General features: G+C 42.0%; 1 protein-coding gene across 1 annotated transcript in view; it reads left to right on the top strand.

Annotated features, from left to right (window-relative positions):
• Window positions 1–12,612, top strand: part of SRFBP1 (serum response factor binding protein 1) — a 56,286-nt gene extending 43,674 nt beyond the window's left edge. The window contains exons 5-8 of the mRNA XM_054397622.1: window positions 9,617–9,698; window positions 10,526–11,267; window positions 11,675–11,712; window positions 12,406–12,612. Coding sequence (XP_054253597.1) covers window positions 9,617–9,698; window positions 10,526–11,267; window positions 11,675–11,712; window positions 12,406–12,593 — 1,050 coding nt within the window. The 3' untranslated portion in view covers window positions 12,594–12,612. The remainder of the gene's footprint in view (window positions 1–9,616; window positions 9,699–10,525; window positions 11,268–11,674; window positions 11,713–12,405) is intronic.
• Window positions 12,613–25,498: the final 12,886 nt, after the last annotated feature.

Below are 25,498 nucleotides of genomic sequence, written 5' to 3'. Positions count from 1 at the left end.
CAGTCTGTTACTTCAAGACTCTACCCTGTGGAAAGGACCCACGGTAGAGCAGTTAATGAACAACTGCAGCCCTCCCCCTGAGGAGGGAGTTCACAGAAACAACGTGTGCCTGTTCAGCTAAGCAGAGGCAGTGACAGAGCAGCTTTTGTGGGCTTCAGGATAACTGGTCTCCTAAACCAGTTGATGCATTCAAGGAGCAGTATAGTCCCCCTGAAATCCATGAGGAAGCAGATAGAGACTTGCTGATCCACTCGCAACCTCACAAGTCCGTGGGACTGGAGGGGATCCATCCTAGGATACTGAGAGAACTGGCAGATGAGCTCACCAAGCCACTGTCCTTCATTTACCACCAGTCCTGGCTCACTGGAGAGGTCCCAGACGACTGGATGCTGGCCAGTGTGATGTTCATCCACAAGAAGGGCCAGATGGAGGATCCTGGAAACTCCAGGCCTGTCAGCCTGACCTCAGCGTCAGGCAAGAGAATGGAGCAGATCATCTTGAGGGCAATCACAGCACACCTGCAGAACGGCCAAGGGATCAGTCCCAGCCAACAGGGATTCAGGAGGGGCAGGTCCTGCCTCACCAACCTGATCTCCTTCTATGATCAGGTGACACACCTGGTGGACGTGGGGCAGGCTGTGGATGTAGTCTACCTGGACTTCAGCAAAGCCTTTGACACCATCCCCCATGGCAAACTCCTGGCCAAGCTGTCAGCCCATGGCTTGTACAAGAGCACTCTGCACTGGGTTAAGAACTGCCTAAGGGGCTGGGCCCAGGGGGTGGTGGTGAATGGTGCCACTGCCAGCTGGCAGCCAGTCATTAGTGGTGTCCCCCAGGGATGAGTGTTGGGCCCAATCCTGTTTAATATCTTTATTGATGATCTGGATGAGGAGATAGAGTTCACCATTAGTAAGCTTGCAGATGACACCAAGCTGGGAGCAGGTGTTGATCTGTTGGAGGCTGGGAGGGCTCTGCAGAGGGACCTTGACAGGCTGGGCAGATGGGCAGAGTCCAACATGAAGGCATTCAACAAGTACTGAGTTCTGCACTTTGGCCACAACAACCATTGCAGCACTACAGGTGGGGGTCAGAATGTCTGGGGAGCAGCCAGGCAGAGAGGGATTTGGGGGTACTGGTTGACAGTAGGCTGAACATGAGCCAGCAGTGTGCCCAGGTGGCCAAGAAGGCCAATTGCATCCTGGCCTGCATAAGAAATAGTGTGGCCAGCAGGAGCAGGGAAGTCATTAACCCCTATACTCATCGCTGGTTAGACCACACCCTGAGTACTGTGTCTGGTTCTGGGCTCCTCAATTTAAGAAGGACATTGAGACACTTGAACGTGCAGAGAAGGTCAATGAGAGGTCTCGAGCACAAGCCCTATGAGGAGAGGCTGAGGGAGCTGGGGTTTTGTAGCCTGGAGAAGAGGAGGCTCAGGGGAGACCTTATTGCTATCTACAACTACCTGAAAGGAGGTTGTAGCCAGGTAGGGGTTGGTCTCTTCTCCCAGGCAACCAGTGACAGAACAAGAGGACATAGTCTCAAGCTGCGCCAGGGGAAGTTTAGGCTCGAGGTGAGGAGAAATTTCTTCACAGAAAGAGTAACTAGCCAGTGGAATCGGCTGCCCAGGGAGGTGGTGGAGTCACCATCCCTGGAGGTGTTAAAAAAAAGATTGGATGTGGCACTTGGAGCTATGGTTTAGTTGTCAGGAGGTGTTAGGTATTAGTTAATTGGTTGGGCTTGATGATCTCTGAGGTCTTTTCCAACCTGGTTGATTCTGTGATTCGGTGATTATGTCAGAGAGTACAAACCGAAGTAGACTTTAATAGGAAGAGTAATCAGAATGAAGTGATGGTCAGAAGTCTTCCATTCATGTTGCCATACTAATCTCAGGTTTCTGCCCTTTGATTCTTCCTGAAGCTCTGCTATCTCAAATATGGTACAAGGGCTCCCTTTTAACCCCTGTAACCCCATCTGCCCCAAGGCTCTGCCGCACTCAGTTTCCGTTCTCACCTGTGTTTTATGAAGCAGTATGCACTTCTGCCTGATCTTTACACAGTGCTGCCAGCTCTCAAAGCCATTCCATACTTCTTCTGACCCTTACCCTAGTACGTCTCAAAATGTATATTGTGAATCTGTTTTTGTCTTAGTGAGCATGTAATGTACCAGTGATGACAGAAGTCTTTAATACTGTACACAGAAATAATGCGTCATTTAGCAACTTACTGAGATAAAAAATTTGACCAGACTGTCAGGTGGTTCTGTCTGCAGCTTACATACTGGGGCCAGAAGGAGAGAAGAGGTGTTCTTGGTGTGAATTCAGTTGATGCTTGGAAGTTTTCTTTTCTGCCAAAGTTTTATATACTGGAAAATACTTGAGGAAAAATAAATTGAACATTGGATATGTACCAAAAAAAAACCCAAACAACAAAACAAACAAAAAAAACCCAACCAACCAAACAAACACAAATTTAAAAAAGGCAAAGTATAAAGAATGTAAATGTCATATTGTATGTTTGCTAGCTGCCGTCTGTCAGTGAACGTAGTGTTTGTGAAGCATTTTTCCATAAGTAAAAAATGTGGTTATTCTGTATGGATTGGCATGTATATGCTTAAACTCTTTCTGTAATTAAAGGACACCAGATGTTGCACAGAAGCTGCTGCTGCTTTCTGGACTTCATGGTGTCTTCTTTCAAAACCCACAGGAAGTAGCTGAGGGGAAAAGTGTGTTAATTAAGTTCAGAAATAGATTTTCCAGCTAGAGAAAAATCTCAAAACAAAGAAATGGTGTTTGATCTTCCGAAATGTGAGGTTGCTGTCCAAGGAATCTGGTGGCAGCATGCAATACTGTCACATAGGAATCAGAATTTATATTTCATGTTCTTAGAGCTAAGCTAGCCTGAAAGTAAGCTCATCTTTGACCCTCTACCTTTATACAATGCATACATAACTGTTCATACTAAGTGGCGTCATTCTGCTGGAAGAACATGTGCATACAACCAAGTAAGATTCCCCACTGAGTGCTCTCATGTTAAGCATGTCAGATACTTTAGAATGCATTGCTGATGTATTAGGTAGTGTTCATGTCATTGTGGTTTAACCCCAGCTGGCAACAAAGCACCCAGCAGCTGCTCACTTACCCCACCCTTGTAGGATGAGGATGGCATCAGAAGAGCAAAAGTAAGAAAAATTCATGGCTTGAGATAAAGACAGTTCAGTTAGGGAAGCAAAGCTGCATGTGCGAGCAAAGGAGAATGAGGAATTTATTCACTGCTTCCTATCAGTGGGCAGATGTTTAGGCACATCCCAGAAAACAAGGCTTCATTTTAGAATCACAGAATCAGTCAGGGTTAGAAGGGACCACAAGGATCATCTAGTTCCAACCGCCCCTGCCTCACACCAGATCAGGCTGGCCAGAGCCTCATCCAGCCTGGCCTTAAACACCTCCAGGGATGGGGCCTCAACCACCTCCCTGGACAACCCATTCCAGGCTCTCACCACTCTCATGGTGAAGAACTTCCTCACGTCCAGCCTGAATCTCCCCACTTCCAGCTTTATTCCATTCCCCCTAGTCCTATCACTACCTGATAGCCTAACAAGACCCTCCCCAGCTTTCTTGTAGGCCCCCTTCAGATACTGAAAGGCCACAATAAGGTCACCTCGGAGCCTTCTCTTCTCCAGACTGAACAGCCCCAACTCTTTCAGTCTGTCCTCATAGGAGAGGTGCTCCAGCCCTCTGATCATCCTGGTGGCCCTCTCTGGACACCTTCCAGCATGTCCATATCCCTCTTGTGACAGGGGCTCCAGAACTGGATGCATTACTCCAGGTGGGGTCTCACCAGAGCTGAGTAGAGGAGGAGAATCACCATCCTCGACCTGTTGGCCACTTTTCTCTTGATGCAGCCCAGGCTCTGGTTGGCTTTCTGGGCCTCAAGTGCACATTGACAGCTCATGCTGAGCTTCTCATTCACGAGCACCCCCAGGTCCCTCTCCTCAGGGCTGCTTTCCAGCCAGTCACTGCCCAGTCTGTATTTGTGCTTGGGATTGCCTTGACCCACATGCAGGACCTTGCACTTGGTCTTGTTGAACCTCATGAGGTTGGCTTGTGCCCACCTCTTCAGCGTGTCAAGGTCCCTCTGGATGCCATCCCTTCCCTCCAGTGTGTCTGCTGCACCACACAGCTTGGTGTCATCAGCAAACTTGCTGAGGGTGCACTCAATGCCACTGTCCATGTCACCGACAAAGATGTTGAACAAGACTGGTCCCAGGGCTGATCCCTGAGGGACTCCACTTGTCACTGGCCTCCACTGGGACATGGAGCCATTGACAGCCACTCTTTGGGTGCAGCCATCAAGCCAGTTCTTTATCCATTTTACATAAAGGTTACTTTGAAAGACAAATGCCATAACCACAAACACCCACCACCTCCCCTTTTTCCTTTTCCTTTCTTTGAGCTTTTATTGCTGAGCGTGCCTTGACATGGAACGGAATATACTTTTGGTGAGTTTAGGTCAGCTCTTCAGAGTGTGGTTTTCCTTCCCAACCTCCTGCCCACCCCCTGCTTGCTTGTTGTGTGAGTAGCGTGAGAAACAAAGACCTTGATGCTGGGGGAGGCATTGCTCAGCAATGACTAAAAGATGGGTATGTTACCAGCTCTGAAAATTGTAGTACTCAGGATGCTGTAGTAGTCATGTACACATGTAGTAGTAAGGACACTGAGCTCTCCCTACTCTCTTACCAGCTTCCCTAATGGAATGCCTCAGAAGCTGGAGAGCAATGGAGACAAATGCTTCCCAAGTGCTCCAGGCATGGCACTCCAAAATCCACTGAACCCCCCTCAGGTGCCCCTGTATAATAGATCTTGAGTTCTTAGTGAACCTGTTTTCACCAAAACCAATGTTCAGCAAGTGAAGCCAACTAAGAGCAGGTATGAAACCTTGTCTAATTTCTTCAGAGAGGCTAGGAGTGAGCAAACCTCCTGTTAAACATCTGCAGTCAAGAAGAAACGCTGGGTGCTTGTCATCAGGGGCTCGCTTCTGAAGGGCGTTGAGGGTCCTATATGCAGACCTGATCCACTCCTTAGGGAAGTCTGTTGCCTATCTGGGGCCAGGGTCAAGGACGTAGTAAGAAAACTTTCTACTCTGATCTGCCCAACTGACTACTACCCATTGTTGGTTTTCCAAGTAGACAATGATGAAATTTCAAAAAGAAGCTTGAGACCAGTGAAGAAAGACTTCAGAGTCCTGGGACAAATGGTTAAGGGGTCAGGAGCACAAGTACTATTTGCTTCTGTCCCCCCACTAGCTATGCCTAATGATGGACTAAACATGAAAATCCAGCAGATTAATGCCTGGCTGTGGGACTGGTGTCAGCAGCAGGTTTTTGGGCTCTTTGATCACAGGCTACTCTACAGGACTCCAGGCCTGCTGACTATAGAAAAAAAACTGCTTCTCTCTGAGAAGAGAAAAGAATCCTGGGACAAGAACTGGCAGGGCTGATTGACAGGTCTTTAATTTTGAAAGGGGAGGAGGGAAAAATGTGCCTCACTGAGGATGTTCCTGGGACAATTGTGAGGCAGGGTACCAGCTCCACTGCTATCCCAGGGGCTGTAGGGGATAGTGGATTATGCAACTCCTACAATGGTAACAAATACTCCTCTGCTAGGTCTCTGAAGTGTCTGTATACCAACACAAGAAGCATGGGGAATCAGCAGGATGAACTGGAAATCTGGGTGCAGTCACAGGGTTACAGAGACATGGTGGGACAGCTCCCATGACTGAAGTGTGGTTATGGATGACTCTGTTCTTTTTAGGAAGGACAGACTGACAAGGCAAGGTGGTGGACTTGCTCTGTATGTGAATAAGCAACTAGAATACGTTGAGCTCAACCCAGGGAGAGATGATAAAAGTGTTAAAAGCTTATGGGCAAGAGTGAAGGGACATACCAACATGGGTGATATGGTTGTGGGTGTTTACTACAGACCACCGAACCAGGAGGAAGCTACTGACAAGACCTTCTACAGGCAGATAGAAGCAGCCTCATCATCCAGTGCCCTTGTGCTCATGGGTGACTTCAACCACTCTGATATTAGTTGGAAAGATCACACAGCCAAGCACAAACAGTCCAACAGGTTCCTGCAGAACACTGATGACAACTTTCTCCTGCAGTAGTTGAAGAACCAACAAGGAGAAGTGCAATGCTGGACCCTGGCATTAACAACGAAAGAAGGACTGGTTGTAGATGTCAAGACTGGGGATAATCTTGGTTGCAGTGACCATGACATGTTAGAATTTAGTATCAACTGACAAAGAAGCAGGGTGATAAGTAAAATTTCAACCCTGGACTTTAAAAGGGCCAACTTTCCCCTCTTCAAGACTCAGAAATATCCAGTGGACTAGGGCTCTGGACTAGGGCTCTGGCCCAAGAGAGTTGGTTAATATTCAAACATTACCTCCTCCAAGCTCAGGAGAAATGTATTCCCTTGAAAAAAAAATCAAGTAAGGCAAGCAGAAGACCTGCATAGATAAGCAAGGAACTCTTAGGTAAACTCAAAAAGGAGGTTTACAATATGTGGGAAAAAAGGACTAGACTATTGGGAGGATTATAGAGACATAGCCAGAGAACGTATAGATGCAACAAGGAAAGCCAAGGCCCTCCTGGAAGTGAGTCTTGCCAAAGGGGTGAAAGAGAACAAGAAGAATTTTTTTGAATACATCAATGATAAAAGGAAGAGCAGGCAAAAGGTAGGCCCAGTGCTGAATGAGAGGGGAGAAATCGTAACTGATGATGCAGAGATGGCAGAGTTGCTGAATGCCTTCTTTGCCTCGGTCTTCACTCCTAAGACCAGCCCTCAGGAACCTCAGACTGTAGAAGCAAGGGAGCAGAACTGGAGAGATGTGGACATTCCACTGGTCAGTCAGGACCAGGTTAGAGATCTCTTATACCAACTGAAGACACACAAACCCATGGGCCCTGATGGGATGCATCCACAAGTGCTGAGAGAGCTGGCTGATACTGTTGCTGAACCTCTCTCCATCATCTTTGAAAAGTCATGGAGAACAGGAGAAGTGCCTGATGACTGGAAGAAAGCAAATGTCACTCCAGTCTTCAAAAAAGGCAAGGAGGACCCAGGCAACTACAGACTAGTCAGCCTCACCTCCATCCCTGGAAAGATGATGGAGCAGCTCATCCTGGAGGGCATCTGTAATCACAGGGAATACAAGAAGGTTAGCAGGAGTAGCCAACATGGGTTTACCAAGGGGAGATCCTGCCTGACTAATCTGATAGCCTTCTATGAAGTTAGGACCAAGTGGGTAGATGAGGGAAGAGCAGGGGATGTCATATATCTTGACTTCAGTAAAGCTTTTGATACTGTCTCCCGTAACATCCTCGTAGACAAACTCAGGAGATGTGACATAGATGGTTGTTCAGTGAGGTGGATTGCAAACTGGCTCCACAAGTTCAGAGAGTCGTTGTGAGTGGCACAGAGTCAACTTGGAGGCCACAGCAAGTGGTGTCCCCCAGGGATCAGTACGGGGTCCAGTTTTGTTCAGTATCTTTATCAACAACCTGGATGAGGGCATTGAGAGTACCCTCAGCAAGTTCGCTGATGATACAAAACTGGGGGTTGGCTGACACCCCTTCAGGCTGTGCAGCCATCCAACGTGACCTGGACAGGCTGGAGAGCTGGGTGCAGGCAAACCTCATGAAGTTTAATAAGGACAAGTGCAAGGTCCTACATCTGGGGAGGAATAACAACATGCACCAGTACAGGTTTGGGGCTGCCCTGCTGGAAAGCAGCTCCACAGAGAAAGACCTTGGAGTGCTGGTGGACAGCAAGTTCTCCATGGAACAACAACGTGCTCTTGTGGCCAAGAGAGCCAATGGGATCCTGGGGTGCATCGAGAAAGGTGTGTCCAGCAGGTCTAGAGAAGTTCTTCTACCTCTCTGCTCTGCCCTGGTGAGACCACTCTCAGAATACTGTGTCCAGTTTTGGGCTCCCCAGTTCAAGAGAGAGAGACCTGCTGGAGAGAATCCAACGGAGAGCCATGAGGATGATTAGGGGACTTGAGCATCTCCCCTATGAAGAGAGACTGAGATCCTTGGGGCTGTTTAGTCTTGAGAAAAGAAGACTGAGAGGGGATCTGATCAATGTCTATAAATATCTGAGTGGTGGGCAACAAATGGAGGGGGCCAGGCTCTTCTCAGGGGTTCGCAGTGACGGGACAAGGAACAGTGGGTTCAAACTAGAACACAGAAGGATTCTCCTCAACATGAGGAGAAACTTCTTTACAGTGAGGGATACGGAGCACTGGAACAGGCTGCCCAGGGAGGTTGTGGAATCTCCTTCTCTGGAGACTTTCAAAACCCACCTGGATGCATTCCTGTGCAGACTACCATGAGCAATCCTGCTCTGGCAGGGGGGTGGACCCAGTGATCTCTTGAGGTCCCTTCCAGCCTCTGATGTACTCTGTATGTGATATTTTAATCACAAATCCGAAGCACAGCACCATATTGGCTGCCACAGAGAAAGTTAACTCTATTTCAGGGCAGAGAAAGTACAGTCTCCACCCTTTATTCCATACATACCTGTGAGCTGGACTCCATCTTTTGTGGTGGTCACTCAGGACAGGAGGCAGTGTGTTGTATTGAGTTGTTTGGCACAGAAGTAGCACAGTTTGGGTCATGGGGCATTTGCCCTACTCTTTGCAAGGCTCATCATCTGTTGGTTTGTGTGGCTTTCTGTAGCTCAAGTCACAGGTAACAACAATGTAAACCTGTACCCATTACAGTATTACTTGGAGAAAGGAAGAAAGGTGCATCTTCTGTCTCCCAAAAATATTCCACTGTAGGTTTTAGTTTTACAAGCCTATTGCACCACTTCTCCCTCCCTTCCAACAAAAAGTCAAAACTGTCCTTAGCAAGGTCTTAAAAACTGCTTATTTTGTTCTTCAAGCAGAATTATGATAAAGAACTAAAAATGAGATAGCTTTTACAATGTGTTATACCTGTAACTTCTAATATAGGAAAGAGGAAGTCAGAAATGGAATTCCCATTCTTCTTCTTTTACTTGACATTAAAGCAGGAAGATGGTATTTGTTCTTTGAGTCAGTATGCAGAGTTATAGTATTCTGCCACAAGGTTTGACCTTGCCTCTCAACCACATTTAGTGTATATTCCTTCAGCACCTGCTATGTCATTTTACCTGCTTTTTGCATACGTACTGCACTTCTTGCATGCTGTTGTATTCCTTCATGCCTTCTACCAGTGTGGTGTTCTTTATTTGAGGGGTTTATGAATTTGCTTTGCAATTATAAGAAATAATGTAAGATCAGTGTGTTATCTCTGAAAGATGTATCCTTTTAAAAGGCATGCTTTTAAAGAAAAAATCATGTTATTCCTATTCATTACCTGAGACACAGTAGATTTACATGTCTATTGCATTACTGTCAATGTTCAGACAGTCAGATTTTTCCTTACTTAGAATGACAGGAAAACAGGAAAAATATTATAGTTTTATAAGTTTTTCCTCTTGTTCAGTGAATTACATTAGTATGCAGTGTAGCAGAACTGCTCAAGTATTCTGTTGACTTCATAGTTTGGAATTTATTTTGTATAGCCAAACTGTACTGCAACTGAGCGAGCCATTGCAAGACTTGCATCACATCCCATCTTGAAACCCAAATTTGTTGAACTTAAAGGTATGAAAATTTACATTAACTGGCTTATGACTTCTGTCGCTTACTGTTGTGTCACCTTGTTCCTGTATATTCCTGACATGAACAACAAGTATGAAAAGTAAAAGAAAACCACTAACAAAAAACTCCTGTAATTACCTTAACTAGCTGCAGTGAACCGAGTGTCACAAGTTTGTATTCATGTACATTGTTTGCAGTGTGCTTATGTGTGATGGTATTCTGTATGACATTTAAGATACAGGGTGTAGGAGAAGCAGGGTTCATAACTGGAACTCTAAAAATCTAATGGATATAGTGGAGAATCTTTAAATTTAATAGGATTGAACTGACAGATAAAAGAAGCATTACAACTGGGTTTCCAAAGTCAAGTCCTGTATATAGAACTCCTGTTCTCTCTAAACTAATTTTCTAACTAAAATTGTTGCAAAAATTGGTCAAATCCTAGTAATAATTACACAGAGTTAATAACAGACAATGTCAAATACTCATTTAATTATATGTGAGTAATGTACTCTTTGTCTGCAGTTTTTATGCACAGAGTAACACCCTAAATGAACATGATTACCAGCTGCAGATTATTTGCTGAAAGTTCACAGTTAAACTCAAGTTTAATGTTTTCAGTTGATAATTTCTTTTCCTAACTTTTGTTGATATTGGACTCTTAAGGTATTTCTTGCTCCATGTGTTCAGTAAATGACTGATAAGGACATTCAAAATATGCTTACTTAATACAACACACTTAACCTGCAAAAATGTTTATTTATTTTAATGTAACTTATGTAAACTCATGCATAGCTGCAACAAAAGGCTTTTCTTCTGCCTTTGTATAGCTGCTGTAACAGCTTTTAAGGATTCAAGAAAGAGCCCAGCCAAATCCAGTCCTTCAAAAAAGGCTACATCAGAAGAAGAGGCTAAATCAGCACAACCTTTCAATAACAATTTGGATGACCAAGCTCTTAAACTAGCTCAAAAACAGCAAGGATGTGAACACAAAACAAAGATTAGTATGAAAATAGAAACTGACAGAGTGCCTGAAGAACTTTGTGAGAGTGACTCTGAGCAACATGTGGAAATAGAGAAAGCATGTGCTCCAGAAGACTCCTCACTTCAGGCAGTACAAATTCAAGCAGTCACTCAGAGTAAGACAGGAAAGAAACATGCCTATCAAAAAAGAAAAGAAAATATGAGTGTGAACAAATTAAATGCAATAAAAGAAAGCAAGAATGATAGTAAACAGAAGCATCCTAATGAAGATGAGTACTTTGATGATAGCACTGAGGAGAGGTTTTATAACCAGTCATCAGATTCTGACAGTGACAGCAATGATGATTTCTTCATTGGCAAAGTAAAAAGAAAGAAAAAGATAGCAGCAGTTACTGATCTTTCTTCAGCAAAAGAAAAAGATAGGCTTCAGGGAGAAAAAGTTCTGAAGAAAGAAAAGAACACAGCACCTGAGACAGCACAAGATTTTATCATGGAAAAAGGAAAGCCACATGCAAAAGGAAGCAAGATAGAATCAATGTTCTGCAGTTCTTTGTCTACCTCTAATCAGAAATCTGAAAGCAGAAGAAGGTAAACCTTTTCCCCTTGTTATGTTTTCCGTTCCCTCCCATATTCCCACTGATGGAAATTGTAGCCCTTACCAAACAAGGAAAATTGCAGCCAATTACAGCTTAAAACATATTGACATAAACTACTTTTCAGTCTTCTTATGCTTTCTTATGCTCACTTACATATTTTTCATACTCACATTAGCAGTGACATATGCACAGGATTCCTGGCTAGCCCTGCATCCAAATTAAATCACTACTGAATACTTTTATTTTTATTTCTTTATTAATAAAGATATAGAAGGGGTTTCTATGTTAATGTTTGAAAAGTTGCTGCACAAGTGTTTTGGTGATGAAAATTCTTTGTGTGCAGGTGTTGGTTAACATACAAGTTTCACAAAAAATCCTAAATTCTCTTTTTATTTTTAGAAATACTAAAGACCAGGCTCTTAGAAATGGAAGAAAAGGTATGTATTACTTAATCTGGTAAAGTTATGAGTAAAAACATGGTGAGATTTTGTTGCCTCTGCAGTTTAATAGTGTTATGCTGGGTTTTGTTTCATTTCAGTTTTGTGGCACATACTGTAACAATTGTTGAGCTTTCATTTTAGACTGTGGATATTGTTTATTGTTTTCTAGCTTTGTGTATTAGAAATAACTACAATAGGGTTTGTACAGTAAAGTGCTTTTCTAGCTTTGAATATTAGAAATGCCTACAGTAGGGTTTATACAATAAAGTGCTTTTCCGTCTGCCTTCATGTTGAGAAGATAGTGTTAACCTGTGCACAGGTAAAGGTGCTGGTTTATGATACTTAACAAGTAGTCTCTCTTGTGAGTAATTCCTTCAATACCTTCCTCAATATTCTATTCAATTTATAGAGTGTGGTACCATCTTGAAAACCATACTGTGTTACATTGTTTATTGTGGAAAAAAAGGGGAGATGGTGATTAATATTTGTCTACACAAATGTTGAATGTGGTCAGTAATAATAAATCTGGACTGCAAGATGAGAAAATCTTGCTGTAAACATTCACATTAATGTCCTTCCCAAAGCTCATTAAGAAATTCTTGTCGGTATCTGCAATGCCAAGGTAATTTTAGCATATTTTTGTGAAGGTTCGTGGTGTAGTTAGCATTTTATGTTGTACTTCTTGCACAGCTCTTCTTCAAAAGGAACCACATCTCAAGAAGCAACAGTTTGCAAAAGCTGGAAGTATTAAGGGTGACAATAAGAAAGCACATTTAGAGCAGCCTCTTCATCCGTCATGGGAAGCAAGCAAGAGACGCCGGGAACAAATGTCTCAAATTACAGCATTCCAAGGGAAAAAGATCAAATTTGATGACTAGACTATATGTAAACTGAGATTTTTTTAAATCTCAGCTTTGCATCCAGTGGTATTTTCTTATGAAGTAACAAGTGCTTGTTTGAACATTTTTCTTATGCTGTCGTTTTCGTTTGCAGCCTACAAAAGGTAACTGCTAGAACTGAACCCTTTGTTAATAATGAAGATTGCTTCATTTATTCAGTGTGCAGTCTGTGGATTAATGTTGTGTGGTCTTGATTCTTAAGTCCCAGGATGCTGTGCCACCATTTATGAAATATACCTTAATGCAAACGAATGCGTTTTAGGACCATTATTTGTAGAGATTCTTTGGAACTTCTTTTTTTGGGGGTGGGGGGGGTGTGGCAGGTAAAAATGTACTTTTAGCTACATCAGGACTTGGATGTCAAAACAAAGGAGAAAATACAAAATATTGAAGTGATTATCCTATGAAACGTATCTCAGCTGTTAAAAAGAGATTCTTAAACTTGCTCAGACTTCACAGATTCATGATGTGTCAGGTAGCTGGAGAAGCCAAGTCAGTAGTATGCTTGATGTGAAAATTTCTGGTGAGCAATAAAATATTGGCCTGTTAAGTTGTGATCTTGTGTCACTTGATTATACTGCCAGTTTATACAACTGAGAGTGTCTTTAATACTGTTATCTGGGGGTGCTCCAACATGTCTGTCTTGCACTTTCTGAAAAAATGCTGAAAGACTGGAAGGTCTTTGTACACTAAGAAACATCTGACTTTCAAGTATCATTCTAAGTTTGGGTCTTCATTTAATTTGGATATGAGGTAAAGTCTTCATTGTACTTTCCTTCAAGAGCTTTTCCTACTGCTTAGTTGAAACAAGTTCTGAACTCGTAATTAAACGTTAACAGTGTTGTTTGGTAAATATAGATATACTTCATAATCTTTACAGACTCAATTACTGAGGCTGGAATAGACCTCTGAGATCATCAAGTCCAGCCTATGACTTAACATCACCACAGTGACTAGACCACATCACTAAGTGCCACATCCAATCTTTCCTTAAACACCTCCAGGGATGGCAACTCCATCACCTCCCTAGGCAGTCCATTCCAGTGTCTAATTACCCTTTCTGTGAGAAAGTGCTTCCCAATATCCAACCTAAACTTCCCCTGGCATAGCTTCAGGCCATGCCTGTCATCTTGTCACAAGTGACCTGGGAGAAGAGCCCGACCCCCACCTTACTACAACTTCAGGTAGTTGTAGAGTGTGATAAGGTCCCCGCTGAGTCTCCTCTTCTCCAGGCTAAACAACCCCAGCTCCCTCAGCCTCTCCTCATCAGACTTCCCCTCCAGTCCCTTCACCAGTCTCAATGTTCCCTGGACCTGCTCCAGCACCTCAATATCTTTCTTGAAGTGAGGGGCCCAGAACTGCACGCAGTACTTCAGATGAGGCCTCACCAGTGCTGTGTACAGGGCAGAATTACATCCCTAGTCCTACTGGCCACACTGTTCCTGATACAAGCCAAGAGGCCATTGGCCACCTGTGCCACCCGGGCATGCTGCTGGCTCATGTTCAGCCAATTGCCAACCAGTATCCCCAGGTCCCTCTCTGCCAGGCTGCTCTCCAGCCACTTATCCCCCAGTCTGTAGCACTGCAGGGATTATTGTGGCGAAGGTGTAGGACCCTGCACTTGGCCTTGTTAAATCTTATACTGTTGGTCTCAGCCCATCGACCCAGCCTGTCCAGGTCTCTGAAGTGTCTGCCTACCTACCAGCAGATCAACACTTGCCTCCAGCTTGGTGTCGCCTACAAATTTACTAACAGAAGACTTGATCCTCTCATCCAGGTCATCAGTAAAGATGCTGAACAGAACTGGGCCAAGTACTGATCCCTGGGGGACACCACTGGACACCAACTGGATGCCACACCATTCACCACCACTTTCTGTGCCCAGTCATCCAGCCAGTTTTTAACCCAGCGAAGGGTACATCTCTCCAAGCCATGGGATGACAGCTTTTCTTTTGACTGTGTCAAAAGCTTTGCTGAAGTTTAGGTAGACCACATCCACAGCCCTCTCCTTATCTACCGGGCAGGCCATCCAGTCATATAAAGAGATCAGGTTGGTCAGGCAGGACCTTCCTTTCCTAAATCCATGCTGGCTGGACTTGATCTCCTGGTTTTCTTGAACATGCCACTTAATGGCACTCAGGATGAGCTGCTCCATAACCTTGCCAGGAACTGAGGTCAAGATGAATTCAGAAGCTTGGTAATAACTGCAGTGGATATAGGACAATACACTGTAGAATTCACGTAGCATTTCTAAATCCTGAAGAATAGCCCTGCATCAGACCAAAGGTTCATCTGGCCATCTTCAACAGTCCTCAAAAAGGGGTATTTTAAGCACAGGGATAGGAGAAGCACACAGTGATACATCACAGAATGATAGGATGGTAGGGGCTGGAAGGGACCATGGGAGGCCATCTAGTCTAACCTCCCTGCTAACACAGGTACACCTATATCAGGTTGCACAGGAACATGTCCAAGTGGGTTTTGAAAATCTCCATTGAAGGAGCCCCCACAACCTCTCTGGGCAGCCTGTTCCAGTGCACCATCACCCTCAAAGAATTTTTTCCTCAAGTTCAAGTGAAGCCTCCTGTGTTCTAGTTTGTACCTGCTGCTTGTCCTGCAAGGACCACTGAAATGAGCCTAGCCCCACCCGTTAGATATTTATGTACACTGATAAGATCCCTTCTCAGTCTCTTTTTAGGGTTAAAGAGCCCCAAATCTCTCAGCCTCTCATAAGAGAAATGCGCCAGTTGATCATCCAATTTCCAGCTCATTGAGCTTCCAGTTTTGCAACTCCAGGACATCTGGTAATGTCCTGTGGTTTATTGTGTTTATTAATACTCAATGGCAGCAAAGACACAAGGGGTATTGGTGGGTTAGTAACCATGGGAGCACCTGATAATGGTCAGATAGGAATTAGGACTTCTCCCTTTAAAAACTTGGGAGGACCATTTGACCAATTGAAGTGCATTCACACGTGCAGCCTGATAAACGAACAAGAGGAGCTGGAAGCCACTCTCCATGTGGAAAACTGATATAGTGGCCATCACAGAAGTGTGGTGGAATGTCTCACACAACTAGAGTGCTGCAATAGATGTCTATAAACTCTTTGGAAGGAACAGACAAGGAAGGAGAGGTCCTGGGGTGCCCCTTGTATGTCAGGGAGCATTTTGATTGTCTTGAGGTTAATGATGGTGACAATAGCGTTGAGTGGGTTTGGGTAATAATCAGGGGGAAGGCCAACAAGGCAGGTGTGGTGGGTGTCTGTTACAGGCCACTCAGCCAGGATGAAAAGACACATAAAATATTCTGGAAGAAGTAGCACAATCACTGCTCTTGTTCTTGTGGGGGACTTCAGCTTCACTGATGTCTGCTGGAAATACAGCACAAGAGAGAAGCAGCACTCCAAGAGGTATCTAGAGAGTATGGAGGATAACTTACCAACACAGTTGGTGAGGGAGTCAGCTAGGGAAGGTGCCCTGCTGGACCTGCTGTTTGTGAACAGAGAAGAATTTGTGGGTGATGTAATGGGCAGGGGCCTTCTTGGGCACAGCCCCAGTCACAAAATTACTGAGTTCTCAGTCGTTGAAGAGGTGAAGAGAAAAGTCAGCAGAACTGCCACCTTGGACTTCCAGTAAGCAGACTTTGGCCTGTTTTGGAGACTGGTTCAGAGTCCCTTGGGAGGCAATCCTGAATGGCCAAGTAGTCTGGGAAGACTGGACACTGCTCAAGAGGGAAATCTTAAAGGCACAGGAACTGGCCCTCCCCAAGTGCTGGAACATGAGTTGGCAAGGAAGAAGGATGTCCTGGCAGAATAGAGAGGTTCGGTTCAAACTCAGGGGTAAAAAGTTCATGGTCTTTGGAAGAAGGGCTAGGACACTCAGGAAGATAACAAAGTTGTTGTGAGGCTATGCAGGGAGAAAATTAGAAGGGCCAAAGCCCAGCTGTAAATTACAGCTGTTAAAGAAAATAAATGCTTCTACAAATATATTAGCAACAAAAGGAGAGTCTTTGTCCTTTGTTGGGTGCAGGAGGGAACATAGTGGTCAAGAATAAGGAAAAAGCTGAGGTACTCAATACCTTCTTTGCCTCCATCTTTAGCAGCAGGACCTGTTGTTGTCTGGATGACCACCCTCTCACCTGGAAGGTAGGCATGGGGAGCAGAATGAGGCCCACATAATCAAAGGGTAAATGTTTAGTGCACCATGCAGACATACACAAGTCTATGGGCATGGACAGCATATACTTGAGGGTACTGAGAGAGTTGATGGAAGTGCTCACCAAGCCATTTTTCATCATTTTCTAGCAGTCCTGGTTATCTGGGGAGGTCCCAGTTGAGTGGAGACTTGGCAAGTGTAACACCTATCTACAAGAAGGTCCAGAAGGAAGATCCAGGGGACTACAGACCTGCCTCTCTTTGAGACTGTCTCCCACAGCATCCTCCTGGAGAAACTGGCTGCTTGTGGGTTGAATGAGTGGACATTTTGCTGGTTAAGAACCTGGCTGGATGGCTGGACCCAAAGAGTGGTGGTGGAGTTAAATCCAGTTGGAGGCTGGTCACAAGTCGTGTTCCTCAGAGTTCAGCATTGGGGCCATTTCTCTTTAGTACTTTTATCGATGACCTGACAAGGGAATTGAGTGCACCCTCAGTTTGCAAATGACACAAAGATTGGAGGGAGTGCTAATCTGCTTGAGGGTAGGATGGCTCTACAGAGAGACCTGGACGGACTTGAAAGTGGGCTGAGGCCATTTGTATGAGATTGAACAAAGTGAACTGCTGGGTCCTGCACTTGGGTGACATCAACCCCATGCAATGCTACAGGCTTGGGGGCAGCAGAAAAGGACCTGGGGACGTTGATTGACAGCCTCTTGAACATGAGCCAGCAGTGTTCAGGTGGCCAAGAAGGCCAACAGCACCTTGGCGTGTATCAGGCATAGTGTGTCAGCATAGGGCTAAGGAAGTGATTATGTGTCTGTACTTGGCACTGGTGAAGCCACAGCTTGAGTACTGTGTTTAGTCAACAAGAAAGACATTGAGGTCCTTGAGCAGATCCAAGATAAGGGCAACAAAGCTGGCGAAGGGTCTGGAAGACAGGTCTTACGAGGTGTGGCTAAGGTACCTAGGGTTGTTTAGTCTGAAGAAGGCTGAGGGGAGATCTTTTATGCTGTCTACAACTACCTGAAATGAGATTGTAATGAGTTGGATGTTGGTCTCTTCTCCCTAGTAACAAGTGATAGGATGAGAGGAAGTGGCCTCAAGCTGCACCAGGGGAGGTTTATATTGGATAGTAGAAGAAAGGATTCACTGAAAGGGTTATCAACACTGGGTAAGTCTCCTCAGGGAGGTGGTTCAATCTCCCTCCCTGGAGGTGTTTAAAAACTGTATAGGTGTGATACTAAGGGACATGGTTTATCACCACTTGGTGAAGTTAGGTAATGTTTGGACTCAATGATCTTACAGGTCTTTTCCAAAGAAAATGATTCCATGATTCCTTCTCTGCTCTTAAGTCCACATAAACTTGTGGAATCAAAGCTTTAAGTTGTAGAATTCTTCCCTATATATTGCACTTTCATGAAAAACAGTATTTTACTACATGTTGACAAAGAAGGCCAGCACCCCCCTGGGCTGCATTAGAGAGTATTGACAACAGAGCATTGCCCTGTACTTAGCAGCAGCAAGGCCATACCTGAACCAAATCTGGGTTCAGTTTGGGCTCCCCAGTACACAAGAGACAAGGACAGTCAAGAATGATTCCAGCAAATAGTTACCAAGATGATTAAGGGCTTAGGGTATATGACATACAAGTACAAACTGAGAACTGAGACTGTTCAGGAGAAGAGAAGGCTCAGGGAGATCTCGTCAGTGTTTATAAATACAGGGTGGCAGGGGAATGTAAAGAAGATCAAGCCAGAATGGCAGAACAAGAGGCAGTGGGCACAAAGTGGAATACAAGAAATTCTGCTTGAACAAGAAAACCCTTTTCCACGCTGAGGATGACAGAGCACTGGCACAAGTGACCAGAATGATTGTGGAGTCTTCATCCTTGGAGATACTCAGAATCTGCCTGTACACAGTCCTGAGTTGCAGTCTCAAGATGATCCTGCTTGGACAGTGGTTTGGAACTAGATGATAATCAGAGATGTCTTAATATTCTATCTACTCCTTTTGATTTTGTGTACTTTGGACTGAGTTAAGCAGTGAGTCTCTAACCAGAAGCAGCTCCACAAAGGAGTTACTGGGTATGCCTAGAATATGTAGTTAGTCACTGTGTGATAACTTCAGTCTATTCTGCTTGGGATGACATTAGAGTCAAACGGCAGCAAAAAGCTTAGGGTTTTTAATGTAATGTGACTCTGTTGCAGGTATGCCCACCTCTCTCTCCTGCAGACTTTCTATCTATGCACCAGCAGTTTCTGCCCATTCTCCCATCTTTTGTGAAGTTCCTGAAGGCTGAACGTTCTGGCTGATCCATTTTGTATTATCATCTAGGCTCATCCTTGCCCCACTCAGGTTAGGCTTTCTCTTTTGCATCCTAAACAAATGTCATCATCTGGTATTATCCTCCTGAATGGCAGTGTCACTCAGAGGAATTACAGATTCAGATAAACTTCCATTTCCCAGTGGCCCTTGTTGCTGTTATTTTCACTATACCATATAGAACAACATTTAAGGCCAGGAGCATCAAGCATGGAAATGTTTACATTTTGTAGGGAAGGATCACATTTTGTAGAAAAAGCCATGCATTTACCTGCTGTATGCAAACTTCTTTAATATTTCCAGGTGCAAATGCTAATCTTTAGTGCTTTAAATAAATAAGTAAATAGATCCTAAGTGATCCCTATGCCATCAAATGTTTGGTATGGTTCCAACAAAAGGGCAAGTAGTAGATGTCATCAACTCTAATAATGTTTTGAATGGATGGCTATCTTTGTTTTAGCAGATGAGTACGAATAAGTGAGACACATTAAAGAACAAAAAGTTAAAGACTGCAAATAGATGGGGTGGGGGGGAAAGTCTCTTTAAGAAGGATATGTTCTAATGGTGTTTTTTAACATGTGCTTAGAGATTTAGGAGCATTGGTTTATCTTGGCATTTGAGCATGCTTCTTACTGCATTCTTAGAGCAGTAATTTGTGGCTGTAGTATTCTTCCTGAAGGAAGCCTGACTTAACGAAAATATCTCCTTTTTTCATCTTTACAAACACTTCAGAGCTTATTTTAAAGAAAAGGAAAAAAGATAGCACAGACTGAACATGACTGGGAGAACAGAGATTAGGTTACTGGCATTACTTCATATTTTAATGTATTACTACTACTTTTAGCTGGTACTTACTGACACCTGAATCGCAGCCTTAATGCACTCTGTAAAAGAGTTGCAATGGTTGAAACCTGATAAGATTTTTTTTTTATCTACAACTGGGCATTTTTTTTTGTGAACGGATAAACCCAGTGAACTTGGCCTGGAGGTTGTTGATAAAGTTCACACAACACTTTCTCATTATAACAATGTAACACTTTTAGTATATACATGATTTTAACATAACTCATATCTGCAATACTGTTTAGACAGAGATGTCTCACAAAGTATAGCAAATTTATTTTTATAGTGTTATGGAAACTCATTACACTCTGTGATTATCAGATTTCAAAAACTCTTGAGAATCATGCTTTCTAGGTCAGTAACATACCACAGAAGAAACATTCTGTCGGGATACGTACTGTCAGATACTGTTAGACTGCTTCAGGTACACCATTTTTCATTTCAGATTTACTGAGAGAGTAATCTACTGATGAAACAGTCTGATTTTTCAGATTATTAGCTTAAATGTGATTTTTCTTTTAAAAAAGGGGGAAAGAAAGAAAAAATAATAAGTGTGTACTGCTGATGACATTAGTTTGAAGGTTTCCAAACAAGCACAAATAGCTCATCACTTTATGGACTGATAGATCACAAGACATAGAACTTCAATGAAAATTCAGTTACAGGAGTATTTTCGTAATTGAAAATGCTGGGGGGCCTTTCTACTTGTAAACTGGTGATAGATCATCTAGCAACACCAGTCATGTAAAAATGAAAGAGCAGAATAAAGGCATTTGCCAACTAGGAGATACTTTATTTTCAATACATTTGAATATGCTTTCGGCAATCATTGTGTGCATTTTTTACTGCATTTTTGTATCTGCATGGATTCTGAACTACACTGAGTTCTGCACTCTATGGATCACACTTTTCTCAGTGTTAAGCTCTTAGATGTACTACATAACAGTACAGGAATAATTTTAAGAAATTATAGAAACATCACAACATTGTTCATATCTGAAGCAATTCTACATTTATTTAACAAATTTTAAGATACTACATTGCTTTTGTCTCCATTTACTCAAAGGCAAGAGTGCCAGTAGTTGGTATTTAAGCGTTTGACAACCTCTTACTAGAATGAACACCCCAAAGTTTTTAATCTGTCAGTGAATGTACAAAAGATGCTTCACAACTCATTCTATTTCATCAGTTTAGCATACATACTGAAGAGACAGCAAGGACATTGTTTTGTACTCACAGAATGTAAATAACAAAGGCTATAATGGGTTTGGAGTAATTGAGAATTAAACGTGCTAGTCAGTTTTCTAGAGTATGAAGACTTTCTACCATAGACTGCTCAAATGTACTTTACACAAAAGTTAAATTTTCAGAGCAGAAACTCTGAAAGTAGTTTTTAAGTTCCTCTTCCTACAGAAACAGCCAATATGGCAAGGAAATCTTGCATCCGGATGAACCCCACTTCATCCTGTTTTGCCTTCAAGTGTTAGTAAGCCTTTGGGTAGCATGAGGTACTTTTACCATGCCTTGTAACTTTTTCTTTCTGATTTCTAACTTGTGACATTTTTTCTAAGACCATGTCATCATGACAGGGTCTTCCTCATTTTCATATAGAGGTAACAACTCTAATTGAAGCTTTTTCAGTGAGAGATGTATCTGGCCTATGCACAAAGTACAATACTTTGACAAGTACAACGCTTGAAACATTTTATTCAAGTCATTTTCACATAAACTTGCAACCATAATACCAGCATGTAACACAAGAATATGAAAGTGCAATGAAGAATACAAAGCTAGTGCCTGAATATAAATTAGAGCTCTTCAGATAAAGATGCAAAGATACTGAAATTAAAACTCTTGGAAGAAAAATTAAAGAAATAATGAACAATCTAAAAAAAAAAAAAAAAAGTTGCAAAAACAAGTGGCATTTCACTGTATCTGTAGCACTTAGTTTCATAATAAAAACTTCCCAATAACATATTCTCTCGTTTTAATTCAAGTTAAAATCTTTCAGCACCTTTTAGGATTTGGAGAAAATGAAAATGCCTAATCAGCATAAACGTGAGACACAGGATAAACCACCTTTCAATGTCTCATTTCTGAAATTCACCCTGCTGGTTTTGAATGAGTACACTGCAAACAACACATGAATTACTATAAAAAGGCACATTAGGTGTTTGCACTCATTCAAGACTAAACAGTAAACTCTGGAGCAGAGAGAAAATGAGTACACTTCTACTAACACAAAAACACAATCTATGCAGTATGTTGGTTCCATTGGTGACCAATCTGTCATTTTTGTTACACTTTTGTCTAGAAATATGCAAATAGCAAATGTATTTCAGGATTAAAAAAAAAAATATATATAACAAACCCCTCCTGTAATGAGCATGATATACTAAGTTCCTTATGTGCAATTTTTAGCTAAAGATCTGAAATGTGGGAGGTAATTGCTTCACACACATTTTTGCAATTTGGCTTTTCTAAGGAAATTTCAGACTGCAAAACAAACAAAAAAATAAAATTGTACCAGAATTCTTACAAAATTTAAATCTGATTTTGCTCCCACTGAGACCAATGCCTTTCAAAGATGGGCATAAGCCCCACATCTGGTAAAAAGGCTTCCAAAATATAATTTGCTGTATAAAATAAGCTTTTATCAAAACAAAGTTTATAAATGTTTCTCAACAGAAATGCATTTAATCCCATAAATATATTCCAGTATGAAAAAAAGTAAGTTAAGATGTCTGTCTGGGTCAAAACTGCAGAGCCATGATATTGTAAATACCAGTTGGCACTCCCCTATTTAGAACTACTTTTACACATGCTACATAATAATACTCTTCTACTGCATTGTGATTTACTGTAGTTACACAGGGGAAGCAAAAGTCACATTCCTTCATTTTTTTTAATCCTAAAATTCCTTGTTTTTCTAAATATTGTTCTTGTTATCTTCTGCAATTTTTGTGCTATTGTACATCACTGTCATGTTGCTTAATACACATTTCAAAACAAATATAATACTTTGCTACGGAAAAAAAAGCTACATTTTTGTAGCCACAATATCCCCAATATTCAAAGTTACGGCGTTCAACATCTGTCTGAACCAGGCCATTCCCACTGAAAGGGCTAAGTCCAGGATTACAAATAGCTCCACCTACGCAGATGCTCACGGTCCTCAGGCTCCTTGCTGACTTCAGCAGAGTTCTGCAAGTAGTTTGGGTATAGACTTGTGAGCAGGTTAGTGCCTTGTAATATGAGGGATAAACCAAATTTCTGTGGCTGCTCTGTGTCCAGTTAGTGCTCTTATCTCACATTCAGCATCAGGCACAATGAGGTACGAGCTCACAACCTCTTACCAGGAAGCAGCCCATGCCCACAGCCTAGCTTCCATTACAGTAGCTTTTGTGTCCACTGCCCAAGCTACTATCAGGACTTTCACCCCAGTTTTGACCTAAGTCTATAGAAAGGTGAATGCACTTGCACGCCTTAATACCTCCTACTCTCTCTTTGGTCTGAGATTTCAGACTTTAAACAGACCCTCATTTTTGCAGACATATGTAATAAACGGATTTCTAATAAATTTAGCATCCAAATTTTGTTTATTTCCCACACTGGTAACTGATGACTAAAATGGATGTCTCAGCAAACAAAAATGGACCTGCAGCTATAAATGATATTCACTCTGCACCTACTCCCAATGTTGGGTAATAATCACTCAGTTGCTGATTCTTAGATTCTTTTAAAGTATACATGCTACTTGTGTAAATTTGTAATCAAGTTGATGGAAATACTTTATAATCATGAGATAAGATTAATTATGTGTGGTAAAGAACAAACTGATCCTTAAAGGACATTATGATAATTCATTAAACTTCCTAATTAAATCCATGGGTTCTATTGCATGAAACACTTCCAAATACTGCTTGAAGTACTCTCAATAGTGATAATAAAACCTCTCCATACTCCTCAGGTATTTCATTTTTTAACTATACTGAATAGCATATGCATTTTTTAAAGATATCAAGCTTTCTATGTTTCATTAGGTGTTTCAAACTGCCAATTAAACTTGACCAATACCGGTACCAGTACCAATACCAATATCAGTATTTCTAGGTCCCTTTCTTTTAAATGTAGATCTTCATTTTACATAATCAGAAATCTTCTGAAAAAAAAAATCAAAAACACCAGATCCCCTTGTGATACGTTATTTCACAGCTTAAACACAAAGTCACAGCTACTGTAGTTTACAGCAGGGTGCACTAAAAAAGCAAAATAATCTGGGGAGGGGAGGAAGAGTGGTGTACTCAGCACCAGTTAAGCAGTTCAGCAGAAACTTTAATTTGGGCTGGAATTTTTTCCCTTTAAACAATGTTGTATTTGATTCCTGAAGAGCCTAAATAAAAGTGTTAAATACATTGACTTTTGTTCTTTATATGTAGTATGTTTCCAGCTTCATTGTTTGAATACTGAGATACACATTTTCAAAGTCAAATACAGTACTTAAGGGGGAAACGGGTACTAGGCTTTTTCACAATAGAAATCCTTTGTTAGATGTTCTAACCTACTTTTGTTTGTGGTGCCACCTGAGTTAAATGCCTGTATTGTTTTGATGGGTAACCTGTTTAAGGTTTCACACACATGACTGCATCAGGGACTCATCATTTCCAAGAGCCCTTTTTTTTACAGGTATTTATGTTTATCCACACATTAAGTTTACAGAAGTCTTTAAAAAGCCCCACCTGGAAAAACATCAACATGGAAAGGTGGGTATTTAAATTTGCTTCTGCAGATGACAGGTTTCTATCAAAACCTCACCTGGTTTTTTTTATACTTCAGAAAATGGAAAAACTTCTAAGGTATTAACAATGTAAATGGAACTTTTCTTGCAGGGGTATAACATACATATACATATATATACACACACATATATATACATATATATGTATATACACACACATATATATATACATGTATGTGTGTGTATATATGTGTGTATGTGTATGTATATATATATATACACACACACATATATATGTATGTATCTATATGAATATATATGTGTATTTCTCTGATATGTTTATATCCCTTGAAAACTGAACGTACTTTTCTCATTCATATCAACATGTCCTAGCAAGTTTTACTTTAATGGTACTGTAGCATTACCCTTAAGCTGGTTTTCATTCTGGTGTTTTCTGAGATAGCTGACACTAGTACTTTCTATTGCATTTTATTGAATTCATTTTACATAAATTTTTGCTACCTTCTAAAATATGTTCAACTCATTCACCAGTAATATTCCCACTGAAGTCTATTATCACCTAAACTCCAAATTTCCAGGAGTTAAGAAATGCTCCTATTTTTATGAATGAATTAGATTTCAAAATCTATAGTATCTGTGCATGAATAACCAGTTCCACACATTTCAATAGTAATAGAAGCAATGCCAATTTAAATATTCAAAATCCAGTTACAGATATGGTTGAGAAGCTGCTGAAGTGCTTCAAAATCACATAAGGTGTGTGGGTGTATGAGTGTATGTTCTGTAGTTTTGTTTCTATAGTGTTTA

This window comes from Indicator indicator, chromosome Z (genome assembly GCF_027791375.1).
Source record: "Indicator indicator isolate 239-I01 chromosome Z, UM_Iind_1.1, whole genome shotgun sequence".
NCBI lineage: Eukaryota > Metazoa > Chordata > Aves > Piciformes > Indicatoridae > Indicator > Indicator indicator.
This window is presented reverse-complemented; position numbering and strand designations above follow the sequence as displayed.